Source organism: Hemibagrus wyckioides, linkage group LG11 (assembly GCF_019097595.1).
Source record: "Hemibagrus wyckioides isolate EC202008001 linkage group LG11, SWU_Hwy_1.0, whole genome shotgun sequence".
Lineage (NCBI taxonomy): Eukaryota > Metazoa > Chordata > Actinopteri > Siluriformes > Bagridae > Hemibagrus > Hemibagrus wyckioides.
This window is the reverse complement of record NC_080720.1, coordinates 31,033,414-31,049,897: the sequence shown is the minus strand read 5'-3', so window position 1 is coordinate 31,049,897 and position 16,484 is coordinate 31,033,414. Positions and strand designations below refer to the sequence as shown.

The 16,484-nt window shown below is 39.4% G+C and overlaps 1 protein-coding gene across 1 annotated transcript; it reads right to left on the bottom strand.

Annotated features, from left to right (window-relative positions):
- Positions 1-656: 656 nt before the first annotated feature.
- Positions 657-13,103, bottom strand: htr2ab (5-hydroxytryptamine (serotonin) receptor 2A, genome duplicate b). Its single transcript, XM_058402250.1, has 4 exons — positions 12,949-13,103; positions 11,152-11,696; positions 3,082-3,282; positions 657-2,311 (listed from the first exon to the last, which is right to left on the bottom strand). The coding sequence occupies exons 2-4, from the start codon at positions 11,513-11,515 to the stop codon at positions 1,506-1,508; spliced, it is 1,371 nt and encodes a 456-aa protein (XP_058258233.1). The 5' UTR covers positions 11,516-11,696; positions 12,949-13,103; the 3' UTR covers positions 657-1,505.
- Positions 13,104-16,484: the final 3,381 nt, after the last annotated feature.

The window sequence follows — 16,484 nt, the reverse complement described above, 5'->3', positions numbered from 1 at the left end:
CTCACTGGATGTTTTTTTTTTCCTCCACACTATTCTGTGTTTGAAAATCCCAGGAGATTTTCGACCCAGACCATATTTATTGTGAACACAAACTGAAGCTCTTGACCTGTCTGCTTGGTTCTCTGGAAGCTTCCATGAATGAATAAAATAGCCGGTGAGTGTGAATATAAAGCAAAGGCAACTTACACACTGTGTGGACCATGTAGAGCCGTACATATCTGATGGTTTAATTCTCTCTAGAAGCAAAAGGTCTGATCAGGACAGACTCATACTGCATCTTTTATAGACTTTAACCCAAGTGAATTAAAATGAATTGCAAACGGTTTAATAATACGGTTACTGCAGCTTCTGTATTTTGTTACTGTCAAAAATGGCACACATCCTGTAATGCTACCACATCCGGTGTGCATATATGCAGTGCATTGTTGGTTTATTAGAGTATATAGTTTTTTTCCCCACGAGAACATAGCTGTCAGATTTATCAGATTGTTGCTAATAAAATGGCAACTAGTAGCAATTTAGACTGGATTTTTTAATCATTTTCTTTCTTTCTTTCTTTCTTTCTTTCTTTCTTTCTTTCTTTCTTTCTTTCTTTCTTTCTTTATTTTTGGCCCATGATTAGCTAGTGATTGACAGGACAGAGTGTGCCCCGCCCACCTAGAGTACAGTAATATCTCATCAATAAAACGTTTCAGAAAGTGCTGCTATTGTAAATCTATAAACTTTTGAGGTGTAATGGTATAAAGGTATAATAAGTGCTGTTATTAGATATGAATATTACAGGAATTCTTTATTATTTCCAGAAACTCCATATTATTTGCTTTGCCTTGACATTATAAAGCACTCCAGTCCAGTTTATTCGTTTTATTTACCCACATACATTTCAAATTTATACACAGGTATTTATTGTGACACAGATTTCATAATCCATTAAGTATCGTTTCCCAAGGTAGCGAAAATACAATCCGAAAAATCCTTTAAATCTTTCAATGTCAAATTTCCCTCGGGATTTGTGAACCCATGATTGGAAAAGCACATTTAAGACAAATACAATTCTAATCAGCTTTCAGTTTATCCTGAAAAAAAAAGTTCAACTGAGAACCCTTGAGAAATCAGATTATGCAAAAGAGGGTCAGTAGGATAGATAACTCTGAAAGTTAGCTATCAAATTGGCAATGCACAAAAGAACAAAAGACAATTTCAGTGCACAGAAATCATATAAATAAATAATGAGGTGGCAAAGTCTCATATTTTCAGAATGTGTTTCCCAGCCAGACACGTTTTCATTAAAAGGCAAATCCCAAAGAATCACTGCAGTGAGGAGCAGCCCACCTCTGGGACCGTCTTTAAACAACAACAACACCACTGTAAAATTGCATTTACTAAAAAGTGTTTTATATATAGATGCCATTTTCTCTGGATTAGTCCTTGAGAATCTGTAGCACTATTTCCTGAAGCCTGAGCAAATCCTTATGTCCATAAAATTAAATGCGACCATTTCGATTTCAGACGTGACTCACCATTTCATCTCTTCCCCGTTTGGTCAGAGATTCTACCTGGTTCGTGTAGGTGGACGTCCCAAATCCGCTGTCGTCTTTCGAATGTCTTAAAGAATCGTCTCCCTGAAGTGGAAGTTTGGAGGAGTGAAAAGCCAAAGGAGGGATGGTGTTGACCAGGATGACCTGGAGCGGCCTGCTGGGCTCGCGGTATCGGCAGCGCATGTAGCGGGCAAACGCTGCACGGTATGTCTTGTTGAAGAGAGTGTACACGAGCGGATTGACCGCAGAAGACAGGTATCCCACCCAGACGAATACGTTAAGCAGGCCGGTCATGAGCGCTGGGTCACACGCCGAAGAGGCACACGCCACCGCCATGACGTTTGTAATGAAGAACGGACACCACATGACCACGAACAGGAAGAAAACCACACCAAGGACTTTGGAGGCCTTCTGCTCGTTGCTGATGGACTGTGCAGTGCGGCGGATGAACGGCCTGGCGGACGGGACAATAGTGTCAGGGCAGAGCGAGGTCCGAGAGAATAAGCGCTCGGAAGAAAGAGAGCCTCGAGGGAGAAGATCCAGCATGGACAGCCACTTGGGACGTGCTATGAGCTGGTCCAGACACAGCGTGGCCTGGCTCTGCAGGGCGCTGATCGTCAGGAAGTAAGTCACCACCATGATGACAAGGGGGATGAAGAACGCCACGAAGGAGCCGATCAGGACAAAACTGTCGTCTGTCAGCTGACAGCTGCCATCTTTAAAGACTTTGGTGCGGTCCTGGAGGCCAAGGACTGGAACAGGCATGGAGATTCCTAGGTAAGACAAAGATAAACACAAAAAGTTTGAAAAAGGTTTCATATATATAGCTAATATAAAGCTTATATATTAGCTATATATTGCTAATATATAAGCTATAAGCTAAAATATATTAAAAAAGAAAGTTCTTCACAGGTTCTTTTAATAGTTGAAGGTTCCTATCTTTCTAAAGTGTTCCACTTGGATCTATTCTGTTTAAGAAATCCATGATTATACACAAAACATTTCTTCTTTCTTTCTGAAAAGACCATATTATGGCTCCAAAAATGACCAAATATTTATGGCTTGCATAAAAAACCCACCAGAATCTGGCATGCAGATTGTTTATATTATTAATCATAACAAGCACCTCTGAACCTGAGGACAAATCCAGTCCAAAATACCTCAATTTTACAGTGAAAAATTTTCTCATGAACATCTACAGTGCATTAGTGAAAGGTTCTGACTCTTGATGCAAACGTGAGCGAAAGCTGTTGAAAATCAGGCTCGCAGTTCTTCAGGAAAATCTGATTTCCACTAATTTGCTGGAAATGACTCAAACATGCCAGAAAGCATCAGCACATTTGTATTAATTCATTTGGCTGAAGCTTTTATCAGGTCAGCTAAGAGTGGGAGGAGCCCCAAAAACTGAGACACAGGCCTGGAGATTTGCTTGTGTTATATGAAGTAATTGGAGTTTCTTGAATAAATCCAATTATGAGATACGTGATATATCGTGACAGTTATATCTTTCCAGTTTCCAGCCGTTGGTCATGTGAGTTCTTACCCACAGAGATGGTCCAGGCAGCTGTGATCTTGACCCGGGCTCGGGTTCGGGAGTTGGTGCGGCTGTGCTGGATGGGGTTGCGGATAGCGACGTAGCGGTCCAGAGAGATAGCACACAGGTGCATGATGGAGGCTGTGGAGAACAACACGTCCAAGTAGATCCAGATCGGACACAAAGCAGACGGGAAGGGCCAGGTGTAATCTGCAAGACAACAGGTCAGGAGAGGAAAGGATTTGCTAATGGGTTTAGTATCATAAAGTGACTCGTATCGTTTTGTCCAGCAGAGGGTGATGTAATTCTGAGTCAAATCATCATGGAACGTCGTTATTAATCCCAATGATCAGCTGGTGGAAGATGTTTCGCTTAGGAAACAACGGTTCGGAGGCTATCCCTGGAACACCAGTTGCAAGGTGGGAATTCTCAGTAGGTGGGTTGTCATTCCATCATAGGGTACTGTGCACACACATTCACACACTCTCACATTCATTCACACCTAGTATAGCCAGTCCACCTGCTGGCAGGCTTTTGGGATGTGAAAGAAATCCAAAGAACATTGTGTTGTTAGAAATAAACTAGAAATTCAATTAAAGCTACCCAAGATATGGAGTTTGTGAAATTTAGTGCTGGGAATTCTCTTTTTTTTCAGTGATCCAGATAATAGAAATCAATAAAAGTTTACAAAATAAAAGCTGACTCCCATAAGGCTCATTTCCATTTTTCTCTAAAATGAAAAATTGTGATATTTTAACTAGCGATTGTTTTTCTTTGGCCGAAATCGGTTCATGAAATATTACTCTACCTTCAATATGCTGCATTTTGTTACCAAAATAAAAACCTGTTTAAAAATTTAAAATCAGCAGGGCACTACAAATGTGTAAGCAGCCTTGCATTGTGCCCTGCTGTGTCTGTGCTTCATTAAGAAGATTTATTTCTATTTATCCAGATAACTGATTGCATCTTTAACAAGCAGCCCTCAGCAACACACAGGCTGAGAGGCAAACACGCGGCGGAACAAAAAGCTCCGATGCTGAAAAGAGGTTTCCATGGAAGTATTTTGATGAAATTAATTGGCAAGAGCATCGGCATTGCCCACATCTACACAACAAAGAAAAAGTAAAAAGTGTTCACCTAAGAGAGGGAATCTAACGAGGCACCTCATTTACGAATGGCACCTCAATAGAAATTCTGCATTAGAATTAAACTAACATGTTTATCCGCTTTACATATGAAAAAAACACTCATTACGTAATGGCCACGAGGGTTTCTGAAAGACTTCAAAACACTTTTTTTGAAACGTATGAAAATGAGCCTGATTAGCAGTTTTTATTCCCGGAAGTCGGGATATTAGCAGTTCATGTAACATAGAAAGCAAATCGTGATCTGTAAACGATCAAAACACGTTCGGGAAGCAGGCGACGATAACCTAAATCATGCTTGCTTTTCATTTTGTGTCAACACAACATATCAAACAGATTTATGCTCTTTGGAGCTAAGCGTCATCCCCTGAGCTAACTCTAGATGCGAATCCGTCTGAGACGAGGTTCATTCTGCTTACAATCGCAAGGCTTAATGACTATTAGTGCACAATTGTGCTGAACAGAAGGAAAAAAGCGATTCGGCTGGGAAGGATGAAGGAACGCCGGAGATTATGTGCTGAGGGATTTGGTGTGTGAAAGCACTGGAGCGAGGGGCAAATTTAGAGCATAGCCCCAGAACTCATTACGGCTCTTCAGTCACACTTTGGAGATGTTACAGCGCGGAATGATTCCCAAAATGCCTCCAAGTCTCATCAGAAGAGCACGAAATTAATCTGAGAACAACAAGTGTGTGAAGGAATGCCATCCCTACGGTTACAAAGCATCGCTCCTCTCAATCATCTTGCCCTGAACTTGGTTGCTTATATAATTCAAGTGCCCTGTTTCAATATTGTTTTAGTATGATCTCACTGATGTTTCCCTTTAGCGGAATCCCTGCCATTAGACGACCCCTTGGAAGGTCAAAGGGTCAAGTGAACACTAAGGTAAACTTTAGGAGCTCAGCATAACCGTAAATTATTCTGATCCGTCACAATGACACTTGACGTGTCCGAGCCGTCAGGATAAATCGACTAAGTAAACAGTCTTGACATGAAACAAATGTCAAAAACCTCTGCAAAAAAGACAACGTGAAGACCAGCCCAATGTCACTAAAACGTTCATTTATAAACTTGAAGATCATCTGTAATATTAATTTATACCACAGTGCTGTAGAATTCTCGATTCTGTTTGGTCAGAAGGTGTTAAATTGTCTATAACAGCAGCTCTGACAATAGTTCAAATCACACGTTTACATTAAAGCACTCGGTCAAATAACATCAGCTCTTGTTGTCTTTGTTATAGTAATTAAACATTAATTTATATGTTATGTTAATAGGCTATCTAGCTATCTGGTTCATGCAGCTGCAAATTTTTCTGAGATAAACATAATAAATATAACAAAATAAATGTTCCTGGGGTAAAAGTTGCATATTTTCCTGAAGTAAAAATGACATGTTCCTGGGGTAAAAGTTACACATTTCTGAAGTAAATGTTACTAATAGTTACTGAGGTTAAAATTCCATGTTGTTGAGGCAAAAGTTATATGTATTCCTTAGGTAATAGTTGCATATTTTCGAATAGTAAAAATGACAGGTTCCTGAGGTGAAAATTACACGTCTCTGAGGTAAATGTCACTAATAGTTCCTGAGGTTAAAATTCCATGTTGTTGAGGCAAAAGTTATACATATTCCTGAGGTAAAAGTTATATATTTCCTGAAGTAAAAATTACATGATCCTGAGACAATAAGTTGCACATTTCTGGGGTAAATGTTACTAATAGTTACTGAGTTTAAAATGACATGTTCTTGAGGCAAAAGTTATACATATTCCTAAGGTAAAATTTGCATATGTTTTTGAGGTAAATGTTACAATTTGTTCCGGGGTTAAAATGACATGTTCCTGAGGCAAATGTTATACATTTTCCTGAGGTAAAAGTTGCATATTTTCCAGAAGTAAAAATTACATGTTTCTGAAGTAAACGTTACATGTTTCTGAGGTAAATGTTACTAATAGGTTCTGTGGTTAAAATTACATGTTCCTGAGTTAAAAGTTGCATATGTTCCTGAGGTAAAAATGATATATTTTTCTGTGGTGAAAATGACGTGTTCCTGAGGTAAAAAATTACACGTTTCTGAGGTAAATGTTACAAATTGGTCCTGGGGTTAAAATGACATGTTCCTGAGGCAAAAGTTATACATATTTCTGAGGTAAAAGTTGCATATTTTCCAGAAGTAAAAATTACATGTTCCTGAAGTAAAAGTTACATGCTTCTGAGGTAAATGTCACTAATAGTTTCTGAGGTTAAAATTACATGTTCCTGAGGTAGAAATGACATGTTCCTCAGTTAAAAGTTGCATATGTTCCTGAGGTAAAAATGACATTTTTTCCTATGGTAAAAATGACATGTTCCTGAGGTAAAAATTACATGTTACTAGTTGTTCCTGGGGTTAAATTTACATGTTCCTGATTGAAAGTTAAACATATTCGTGAGGTAAAAGTTACATATTTCTCGAAGTAAAAATTATATGTTTCTGAGTAAAAAGTTGCATATTTTTCTGTAGTAAATGTTACAAATTGTTCCTGGGGTTAATATTATATGTTCCTGAGGCAAAAGTTATATGTATTCCTGAGGTAATAGTTGCATATTTTGCTGAAGTAAAAATGACAGGTTCCTGAGGTAAAAGTTACACATTTTCCTGAGGTAAAAATTACGTTTTTCTAAAGTAAGTCATGAATTACATTTTGTCCTGAAATAAATGTAATGTTAATGTCAGGCTCCTGAGCACAAGGTTACACATATTCCTAAGGTCAAATAAAAACTTAGTGAGTAAGCTTACAAGATTATTTTAAGCACCCACTAAGCTATCAAAAAGTAATTATTTGTTGCCTTCCACATCAAAAGACTTAGCAGCATCTTTTCATATCTCACAAAATGTCAGACAGAATCCGAATCCAATTTACAAACACGTCAGCAGTGTTCAATGCTTTATTTACAACAGGATGTCCCCCCATCTGCCATCTACTCAACTCTGATGTTCAGCCCAGAATTGTGCCACTGGATCTGCTGGTGTGAACTCTATACACGTCAGATTGGTGCTTTTCTCTCTCATTTGACCGACACTGTGTTTTTAGACTTGCTAACCTTTTCCCGGGGAACTATTTTGGCACCCACTATTTAAAAAAGAAATACATGACCTTCAACACAGTGTGTGAATTAGAGCTCAGGACAGGCATGAAATTGAAGCCCGAGCCAGGAAGTGTGATAATAAATCTGTCTCTCACCATCTCTGACTTGCAGCTGCTGCAGGATGGAATGGTGGCTGGAGAGAAGAAAAGTCAGGTCATAGCTATCAATGACATTAACAGCGCTGAGGCTGTACACAGGAGCTATTCGAATTCTCTAACAAGTGAGCCATGTGGGGAAATCATGTGGGAAATACAGGCTGAGCCACAATAAATGTAGTACGGATAAGGAGTTCTGTCAGACTTTACAGATATATTCTTGCTAGCACAAGATCTCCATAACAACACTGAGTGATATTAAGTGCCTTTTTTATCCTTCACTAAATCAGGTTGCAAGTTGAGTTGCAAGGAAGAAAAAGTCCAGTATGAAGTACAAAAAATTGCTTTGCTGATTTCAATATTGCTATAGAACTAAAAAATAACAATCACTTACATTATAGAAGCTAGTCATGTTTTGTTATTTAGGAAGCAGAAAGAAACTCCTGTGCAGAAATCTTCCTGACTTTCTGTGACACTGGAGACTCCTTCCATAAAACATCATGTTACAATGTGAAGAAAATATATTGTTATTATCAGAAAAGCACCATTTTACGGAGAGAAAAGTGTCATGGCATTACAAGAAAATGAGAAAAGGTGCAGTTTTTCTCGTGATACTGTGACGTCTTTCTCGTTATAACGCGATAATTATCTCACTGTAATGTGCCGTTTGTCTAATAATGTGTAAGTTTTTCTTTTTCGAACGTAATGTTCCTTAATTTATTATAACATGACGTTTATCTTGTTATAATATGTGATGCTTTTGTGACGTGTATGATAAGTTTATAAGTGACGTTCATTGTAACATGCCATTTTTCTCGTTATAACGTGGCGTTTTTCCTGTTAAAATTTTTTGTTTTTCTTACTATAATATGATTTACTTCTCGTGTTTTCTTATTTTAGCCTAACGCAAGTTCTCGTTGCCTCGGAAAGCAGACTTCAAATATGAAGCGAATTACACGGACGCTGCTGGCTAATGGCATTTAGATCATTGCTATTGTGATAACTCGCTTCTGGTTTACAAGCCCGCCGTATGGACACCGTTCTGGAAGAGATAAGAGCGTATACAACAGGAAGGATAACACTGATAACGAAGCCAGCCTAAACAATTTTATTTTTCTTTGTTACGCTTTTTCGCACGTGATTGTGTGAGAATATTGGGATCCAGGTGTTCGTGTTTGTTATCTTGCCTTAGCATTTTTCAACAGCAGGTGAATTTCTTTGAGCCGTGAATGCATTATTTATCATGCCGTCCAGGCAAATCCATCAGTAAGGCTCACAACAGCCGGAACGTAATTCCGAGTAATATTATTTTTGTACACACGAGCCAAATTATTCATCTCATCAAAGCAGGAGGGTCAATATTTTTTTGATCACAGAGTATCTCTGGAACCGCCTCAGCGCCCTTTTCATTAATCCGATATCAAAGCAAAGCTAATTCCACACACGTGCTCATCACCTCATTATTCATTTTGCCGAAATGTTAAATGTCATATCTGTCCAGACTGCAGAAAAGAGCCGAGAAGTTTTACACACAGCTGGATTGTGTTTCCAATGAACCCCGATGCTGCCAGTTCACACTCACATTAATACAAATAGAGTCAAATGTTCTTGGGCGGTCTGTGGTCAAACATCTTTCAACTGTTGATTTCTCTTTGAATAAACATGTCTCTTCTGCTTTATTCTTTCTTTTTCTTCCTTTCTTCCTCTCTTTCTCTGACCTTTTGGCAAGACAGCTGCACACAGTCTGCAGATTTCTAAATTTGGTTGTGAGGAAAAAGAGAAAAGTCGACTCAGAGGGTGAGTTAGACGTCGATTATTGACATCTAATAATTATTGTAGTTTAATGTTGTGAAACATCTGTTAGTTACAATTCTCTATATAGCTATCAAATGCTACTCCTTTAGCAGGATTCATTTTAAAAAAAAAAGTTACATCACACTGACACTGGAGACTTACCAAAACTTTTCAACAATGCAATGTTTGTTGTTGTTGTTGTTTAATAACTTTTTCTTGTTATCCATTTGTTCACCTTCAATTATGTGTAGTGTCCATCATACAAGTCTAATTAAATGAGTTGTTGCCATAGAAACACCAATTAATCAACATTAATCAATACCTACGGACCAATCGGCTCAGTCGGACGAATACTCAGCTGTGCTGTAGTCCAAAACTACAGTGGAACCTCGGCATACAAATGCCCTCCTTTACGCATTTTCGCCATAAGAATTGAAATTTCGCAAGAAATTTGCATCAGCATACGAAGCATTATTGGCATATGAACCGAACGCCGGCTAAGTTGCTCATACGTCCGAGAGCCGTTCACAACTTGTTAGCATCAGTGGAAAGCCAAGCGAAGCCAACCTTGGTGAGTTTACGAATTTTTATGATTTTCTTTTCAGTCAGCGAAAGCTGTTACGAAAGAGTCAACCCACGATACCAACATTGCCTTCGGCATGCGTTCAAAAGCTAGCTGATTTTTCAGGCGTTTTTTGTTGTTGACAGATTGGTGGCGGGGGTAGTCTGTTCTATTTTTAGCCCAAACTTGGTGGCATGACTTCCCCTTCACCCTTGGAAATTAGTAATATTGGTCATATTTTTGGGTGGCTGGAACGGATTATCTGGATTTACATTATTTCTAATGGAAAAATCGTTTCACAATACATATTTTCTCCTTAAGAACTCGCCTCCAGAACCAATTAAATTCGTACGCCGAGGTTCTGCTGTATAGCTATTTTTAAACAAGTCATCCACAATCTTTGGTTAGATCGTTAAGGGATTCATAGGGCTACATAACACCTTCATAAGCCAGTCATAACACAAGACATAAACCCTACTTAAGCATTTATAAATCAGATTCCAGCAAGTGAAAACTAGTTTAAAGATTTCTGTCAATTTTGCAGGGCCACTCATGTTAGGTTGCATTCTAACACTTTTCAGTGTCTTATAGTAGCTATAACGTGTCATTGGTTGGACAGGGAGATTATTTGGTGAGCTTTTGATGTATTACCATCCTTATAATAGATAATAAGGCATTTAATAATACCTTTGACAGCTATGACATGTTCATAACATAATTACTAAGCAAAATTTATCTACTTTACTATATACTGTTTATAATTTGTTATAATGCTCTAGTGTACTATAAGGGCCGTATTCCTGCTTCATGCCACTGGTTTGGATTCACTACGACCCTGACCAGGAAGTGCTTACTGAAGATAAGTGAATGAATATTTAATAAATACTAATAACAAGGCATAGCATCATAATAACGTTGTTCTTAGAATGTTATATCATTTCTCTTATCCTGAATCACAGCTTGTTTATAACAGAGTCGACTTTCAGAAGGCTTGAATAGCTTCATCACATCACCATGACATGACTGACGTAGCAGAAGTGATAATAACATTCTAATGTAAGTCATAAGACACATTTGTCAATCAAAATTTGACACATGACTGACTCACACACTGACAAATGACACGTCATAGATTATGTCATAATACCTGTTTATGACATATTGAGCGGATGTGGGTTTAATTTGTCGTAAAGGGCTTATGAAGGCCTCGGGTAGCCCTATGAACAACATCCATAAAAAGGTGTAACAGCAAATTTTAGATTGGAGAAAAAAGTTGCCAACTTGTTATTAATACCCTATAAATGCAGGTGTTACATAAATATCAGTTTTCACACATAACCTTCAAATGTGACTCACTGTAAAGTATGGTCACCATGGCGACAGGCATGACCAGCAGGCCTAGCAGCATGTCCGTTATAGCCAGCGACATCAGGAAGTAGTTTGTGGCATTCTGCAGCTTCCTTTCCAGACTCACGGCCATGATGACCAGGATGTTTCCCGTCACCGTGACGACAATGGCCAGCAGGATCAACAGAGCCAGCCAGTTCTTCTGCACGGTCCCGAGGGCACGTGACTCGTTTACGTTGGCGTCCCCGTCGGCGTTGCTGGAGTTTGCAGGATTGCTTGGCGAGACGTTACCCAGAATCACCGGGAGCCAGAGGTCTGCTCCTGGTCTGAACAGATTTGTGCTCCTGTTCGCTCTTTGCTCCTCGTCGGACATGGCGGTGACAGGACGGTCAGTGCAGATGGCAGGTGAAGTGCAGGAATGTAGAGAGTATCATTGAGGAGCTGTAAAGCTTTTTCAGCAGAATTTCCTCCAGATGTTCTTCAAAGACACACACAGAATGGATGGAGAGCGAGGCAGATTCTGACAGCAGGCAGCTGTGATGATGGATAAATGACTGAAAAGAAATGTGAGACACGCAAATGATTAACGTCCTCGCTTATTACGTGCATCTTATTACATATTCAGTGGAGGAAACTATTAGGAGTTGTGAGCATGAAGATTTGGTGAAGTTTAAGGGGTTAATAGTGGATATTAAACACACACTATAATCACACGTACATAAAGGTGGCTGATATTAATGTGCAAGCAAGGCTAGCCTTAACTCCCTTGATTTTTGGCAACAGATCATTTGCTTTAAAAAGAAAACATGGATTCGACTCCTGACTGGTGCACCAGATATCACAAGCTCGAATCCTGACGTTTCCACAGGCATCTGTGACCGGGAGCCAAGGGCGCAAAATTGGCCGTGCTCTTTTCACAGCATTTTCTCTCTCTTTCCTGTCAAGGGAAGAGGACGAATAGTGCCTTCATCCAAGTGTGTTACGCAGCAGCTTGAAAAGATGGGGTTGGCTGACTTCTCTGAGGGAGCATGTGTTAGAATTCACCCTCGACAGTCGGTAAATAACGTATGATAGAACTAGAGGGTGGGAAATGTCAGGTGAATATGAAGGGGAAAGTGGATTATTTTGAAACAATCGCTCATAATGATGCTATAAAGAAGCAAGACATGAGAAGCGAAGGCTGATTTCTTTCAAGCGCAAACTGTAGATTCACAGTGACAGTGGCGGGAGGGGATTACGTACCCTGACACGCCCCTTAGGCTACATCTCCACCTATATGAGCTGATATTTTCAATCAGGTGTAGTCAAAATGAGCAAGGTGCATATCATCCTTTTTCCCATCCAAGATGTATGGAGAAGGAACTAAAGTAGATAAGCGGTGTGTGTGTGTGTGTGTATTATCGAATCAAAATACAAATGACACACACAACGATACGGACAACAGGACTGGTTTTGGTTACGAAAGGGTTACAACTTTTCATATTCAGAGCAATCATTTCATGAAGGCAGTAGAGCATTACAGACTTTAAACAAAAAAAATAAATCATAAATCCTGAATGGTGCAATTGTGTGTGTAATAATAATTCTTTTCATGCCATTTCTTGTATAATATAATCACATAATATAAACCCTAACAGTTTCATTCCTGAGCTTTTGATATACCTTCTATTTTAGTCATCCATCCAGCACTGTGTGTGTGTGTGTGTATATATACACAGTTATGAATGTGTTTGTTAATTATTACACATCTAAGACTTCCTTGAAAGTTTCATTGAATAAACATCAAACACACAAACACAAGTTTACCTCCAATTGACTTCATAAGCATTTCCTGAGCAAGACGATGCTTTGTGCGCTTTTTCCATCCAGAAATGGCCTCAGCGTTCCGGAGCGGTCAGCATCCAAGTAAGATAAAGTCATGGCAGAATCCATTCTTCGTCTCTCAGATGCTCCACACCTCGTTCTCGCTGCCTCTATTCCATCTCTCTGTCCCTTTTCACCCTCCCTCTCTCACACTCACTTGCTCGCTCGCTCGCTCACTCATTACCCCCCCCACCTCTCTCTCTCTCTCTCTCATTCTCCTCAATCCTCTCAGGCTCCTCAATCCGTAACTAAGCGCAGCTCGTTTGAGCTCTCTCCAGAAAACCTCTCCTCTCTTTGCTCCCTCAGACGACTCAGAAACATCCAAACATGTGCGCGCACACACACACACACACACACACATACATTTCTCTCCTAGTCCTGTATTAATGGAATGCTAATTTTTCATTCCTTCAGCCCCCTCAGAGTTCTCGTCTCTTTCTCTGAAGCCGTGCCATCCGACCCCCACGGGGCGACTCGATCATTTGAGGAACGCTGTATATATCACACACTACACATTTGATGAATTCATATTTCTGTAGAAACAACGACAACAACCCGGTTTGGAGCACCAACTCGATGTGAGGAACGAGATGGAAAGAAGCTCAGACATGATATTATATATGTATATATATATATATGATGTTTATATCAAAGATCTTACTTGAGCATGTACGGATGAAATGGTTAAATTAGAGCAGATGTGAAAAGGTCTACACACTGCTCTCATACTTTGTGAGGTATTTAAGTGAAAAATTAATAGAAATATTTTACGGGGAGAAAAATGTCCGCTAACCAGGTTGCATAAGCATGTGTAATCTTTAGTAATGAAGCATGTGACTGTGCTCAGAATGAAGCAATCACATTTAAACTCGTGTTCAAAAGTAATTATCATACACCTGATTAACCTCAAACGAACATCAGCCGTTTCTGTAGGATTATCTTCTCTTGTCTTTCTGCTGGAGCTTCCGTCCTCAAAGAGCCGACATCAATCTGGTGAGGGGTAGGAAAAAATTTCCATGTAGCATGTACCACAGAACACCGTGAAGCTCATCATCATCATCGTCAACACCACGGGGACATTACCGGTAACGTCCCTCTGAAACAGGACAAAAGGTCAAGATGAAAAATGATCAGGAATTTCTCCCTGGGGCAACGATCTGTGGTATTCTTCACATATCTGGGACATATACTAGAGAGGCAAGAAGGAAGTGATGAAAAAAACATCCAAGTCTGCCCAAATTTTACCAAAACATCTGGAAAAATGTGTTCTCATACCCACATCGAGGGTTTTTTTTGCCAAAAATTAAACAGCATATCACTTAAATGAATTAGATTTCTGTTTTCACAGTGAAGTATGGTGGGATGTAGTAGCTCAGTGGTGAAGGTGCTGGACTATTGATCAGAAGGTTCTGAGAGCCAATCCCAGGTCCACCAAGGTGCCACTGCTGGGCCCCGGAGCCAGGTTCCCGACTGCTCAGTTGTATAAAAATGAGATAAATTGTAGATGGCTCTGGATAAGGGTGTCTTCCAAATGCCAGAGATGTAAATAGTGGTGGCATCATGTTGTGAGGCAGCTTTTCTTCAACTGGGGTTCAAATCAAGATACCTGGATTGATCTATCAATACAAAACCCTACAAAAATTCTATTTTCCACCATGATAACGACTTAAAGCACACACTCAAGGCAAACTCAAAGGAATGTCTTCAGAGGAAGAAGTTTTTGGGAACGGCCCGATCAGAGCTAAATCCTACTGAAGACCTGTTGAATGCTGTGACCAGGAGAGCCTCCTCTCACAGGTTGATCAATCTTGCTCTCATCTGAGTGGAATAAAATTACCTCTGCTAAGTTGGTCAAATCTCAGCCAAAATGACTGAATGCAGTATCACTATAAGCTATAGTAGTTAAGGGATGTGGAGATTTATGCAGACATTTCCTAAGATAAGATAAGATAAGATAAGATAAGATAAGATAAGATAAGATAAGATAAGATAAGATAAGATAAGATAAGATAAGATAAGATAAGATAAGATAAGACAGAACTTTATTAATCCCAAAGGAAATTCCTGCAATGGCAGGATCCGCTATTTGTAGCAGATAAGTCGATCCACATGGTTTAGCATAGGTTTTATGCCGGATGCCCTTCCTGTCGCAGCGCTCCCATTTTTATCCGGTCTTGGGACCGGCACAGAGAGTTAACTCTTCAGTGGCTGGGAGGGCACCCTGCCCGGGAATCGAACCCGGGCCGCAGTAATTACAAAAAACACAATTACAAAACCAAAAACACAATAACAAAAACAAAACACAATTACAAAAAAAAACCTAATAACAAATTTAAAAACACAATAACAAAACAAAAACACAATAACAAAAATGAAGCAAACAAATCCGAAAACAAAATAACAAAACCGGAAACACAATACCAAATTTAAAAATAAAAGATACACAATTTCCTTCTTGTTGTATATCCTGAGTGACAGATGTCTTGTCCAATCAGAGCTAAGAATCCCATTCACAATCGATACTTACCTTTTCCAGTTTGTCTGAATTGTCCTTGTGTTTTCTGATTTATCCTTGTGTTTTTAGATTTATTATTGTGTTTTTAGATTATTATTATTATTATTGTGTGTTTTCTGACTTGTTATTGTGTTTTACACTTCTCACCCCTCGTAATATTGCATATGGTATGATATTAATGTAGCTATTGTAAAAATATTGTGAAGTGTAATAGTGCTCATAATAACACAGTAATACAGTCAGTGGTCACTGTGTCAGCTCTGTGCTTCTCTCTTCTGAAAGGGGCGGAGTTAAAGAGTTTGATGTCCACTCTTACCAAAGACCTCCTTTCGCATTCTGTGGCTGTCCTAATTGAATTTTGTGATTTTGTCTCTCAAATTGTGGACCTGATTTCTCTTAGCCACATTTTTTACACCTTTATTTCCTCACTCCAGGGAATTGTTGTTGATTTTTATCATGAAACACACAAAGACCGGGTTGGAAAGCGCTCCTGGCGTCTTCCTTTAAAATAACCTAAATTAGTTGTCAACCATTTTTAGCCTAAGATCTCTGGAATCACAAGATATTACAAATGTATTATTAATCCTTAATATCAATCAATATTTAATAATGCCCCAAAATACACGTCTACATTCTACTATTATTAAAATGGCTAAAAGATTACTGATGGCACCTCTCCTGAGGGAGAAAGTGAAGAGGACAGAATAAAGATGGTGTTGAAGGAGAACAGAGAGAGAGAGAGAGAGAGCGAGAGAGAGAGAGAGATCAGAGCAGTCCCTGATGGCTTCATATTATCTCTTTCGCTTTGTCTAAATGAGCAGCGGAACAAAAGTGGAGAAATCGGAAACAGAAAACAACAACCGAACCTCCTTTCGCATCAGCCGACCTTTCGGGCCTCTGGGGGATAGAGGATTGAGGATTGAGTCCATAGCAAGTGGGAGGGTGAGAAAGAAGGCCACGGGGC

Excerpts from the sequence above, each read along its gene's own strand:
- htr2ab (XM_058402250.1), bottom strand. The coding sequence starts at position 11,515 with ATGTCCGACGAGGAGCAAAGAGCGAACAGGAGCACAAATCTGTTCAGA. Across the intron at positions 3,283-11,151 it reads CATGGTGACCATACTTTACA|ATTACACCTGGCCCTTCCCG; the intron begins GTGAGTCACATT and ends GTTGTCTTGCAG. Across the intron at positions 2,312-3,081 it reads TGCCTGGACCATCTCTGTGG|GAATCTCCATGCCTGTTCCA; the intron begins GTAAGAACTCAC and ends TGTCTTACCTAG.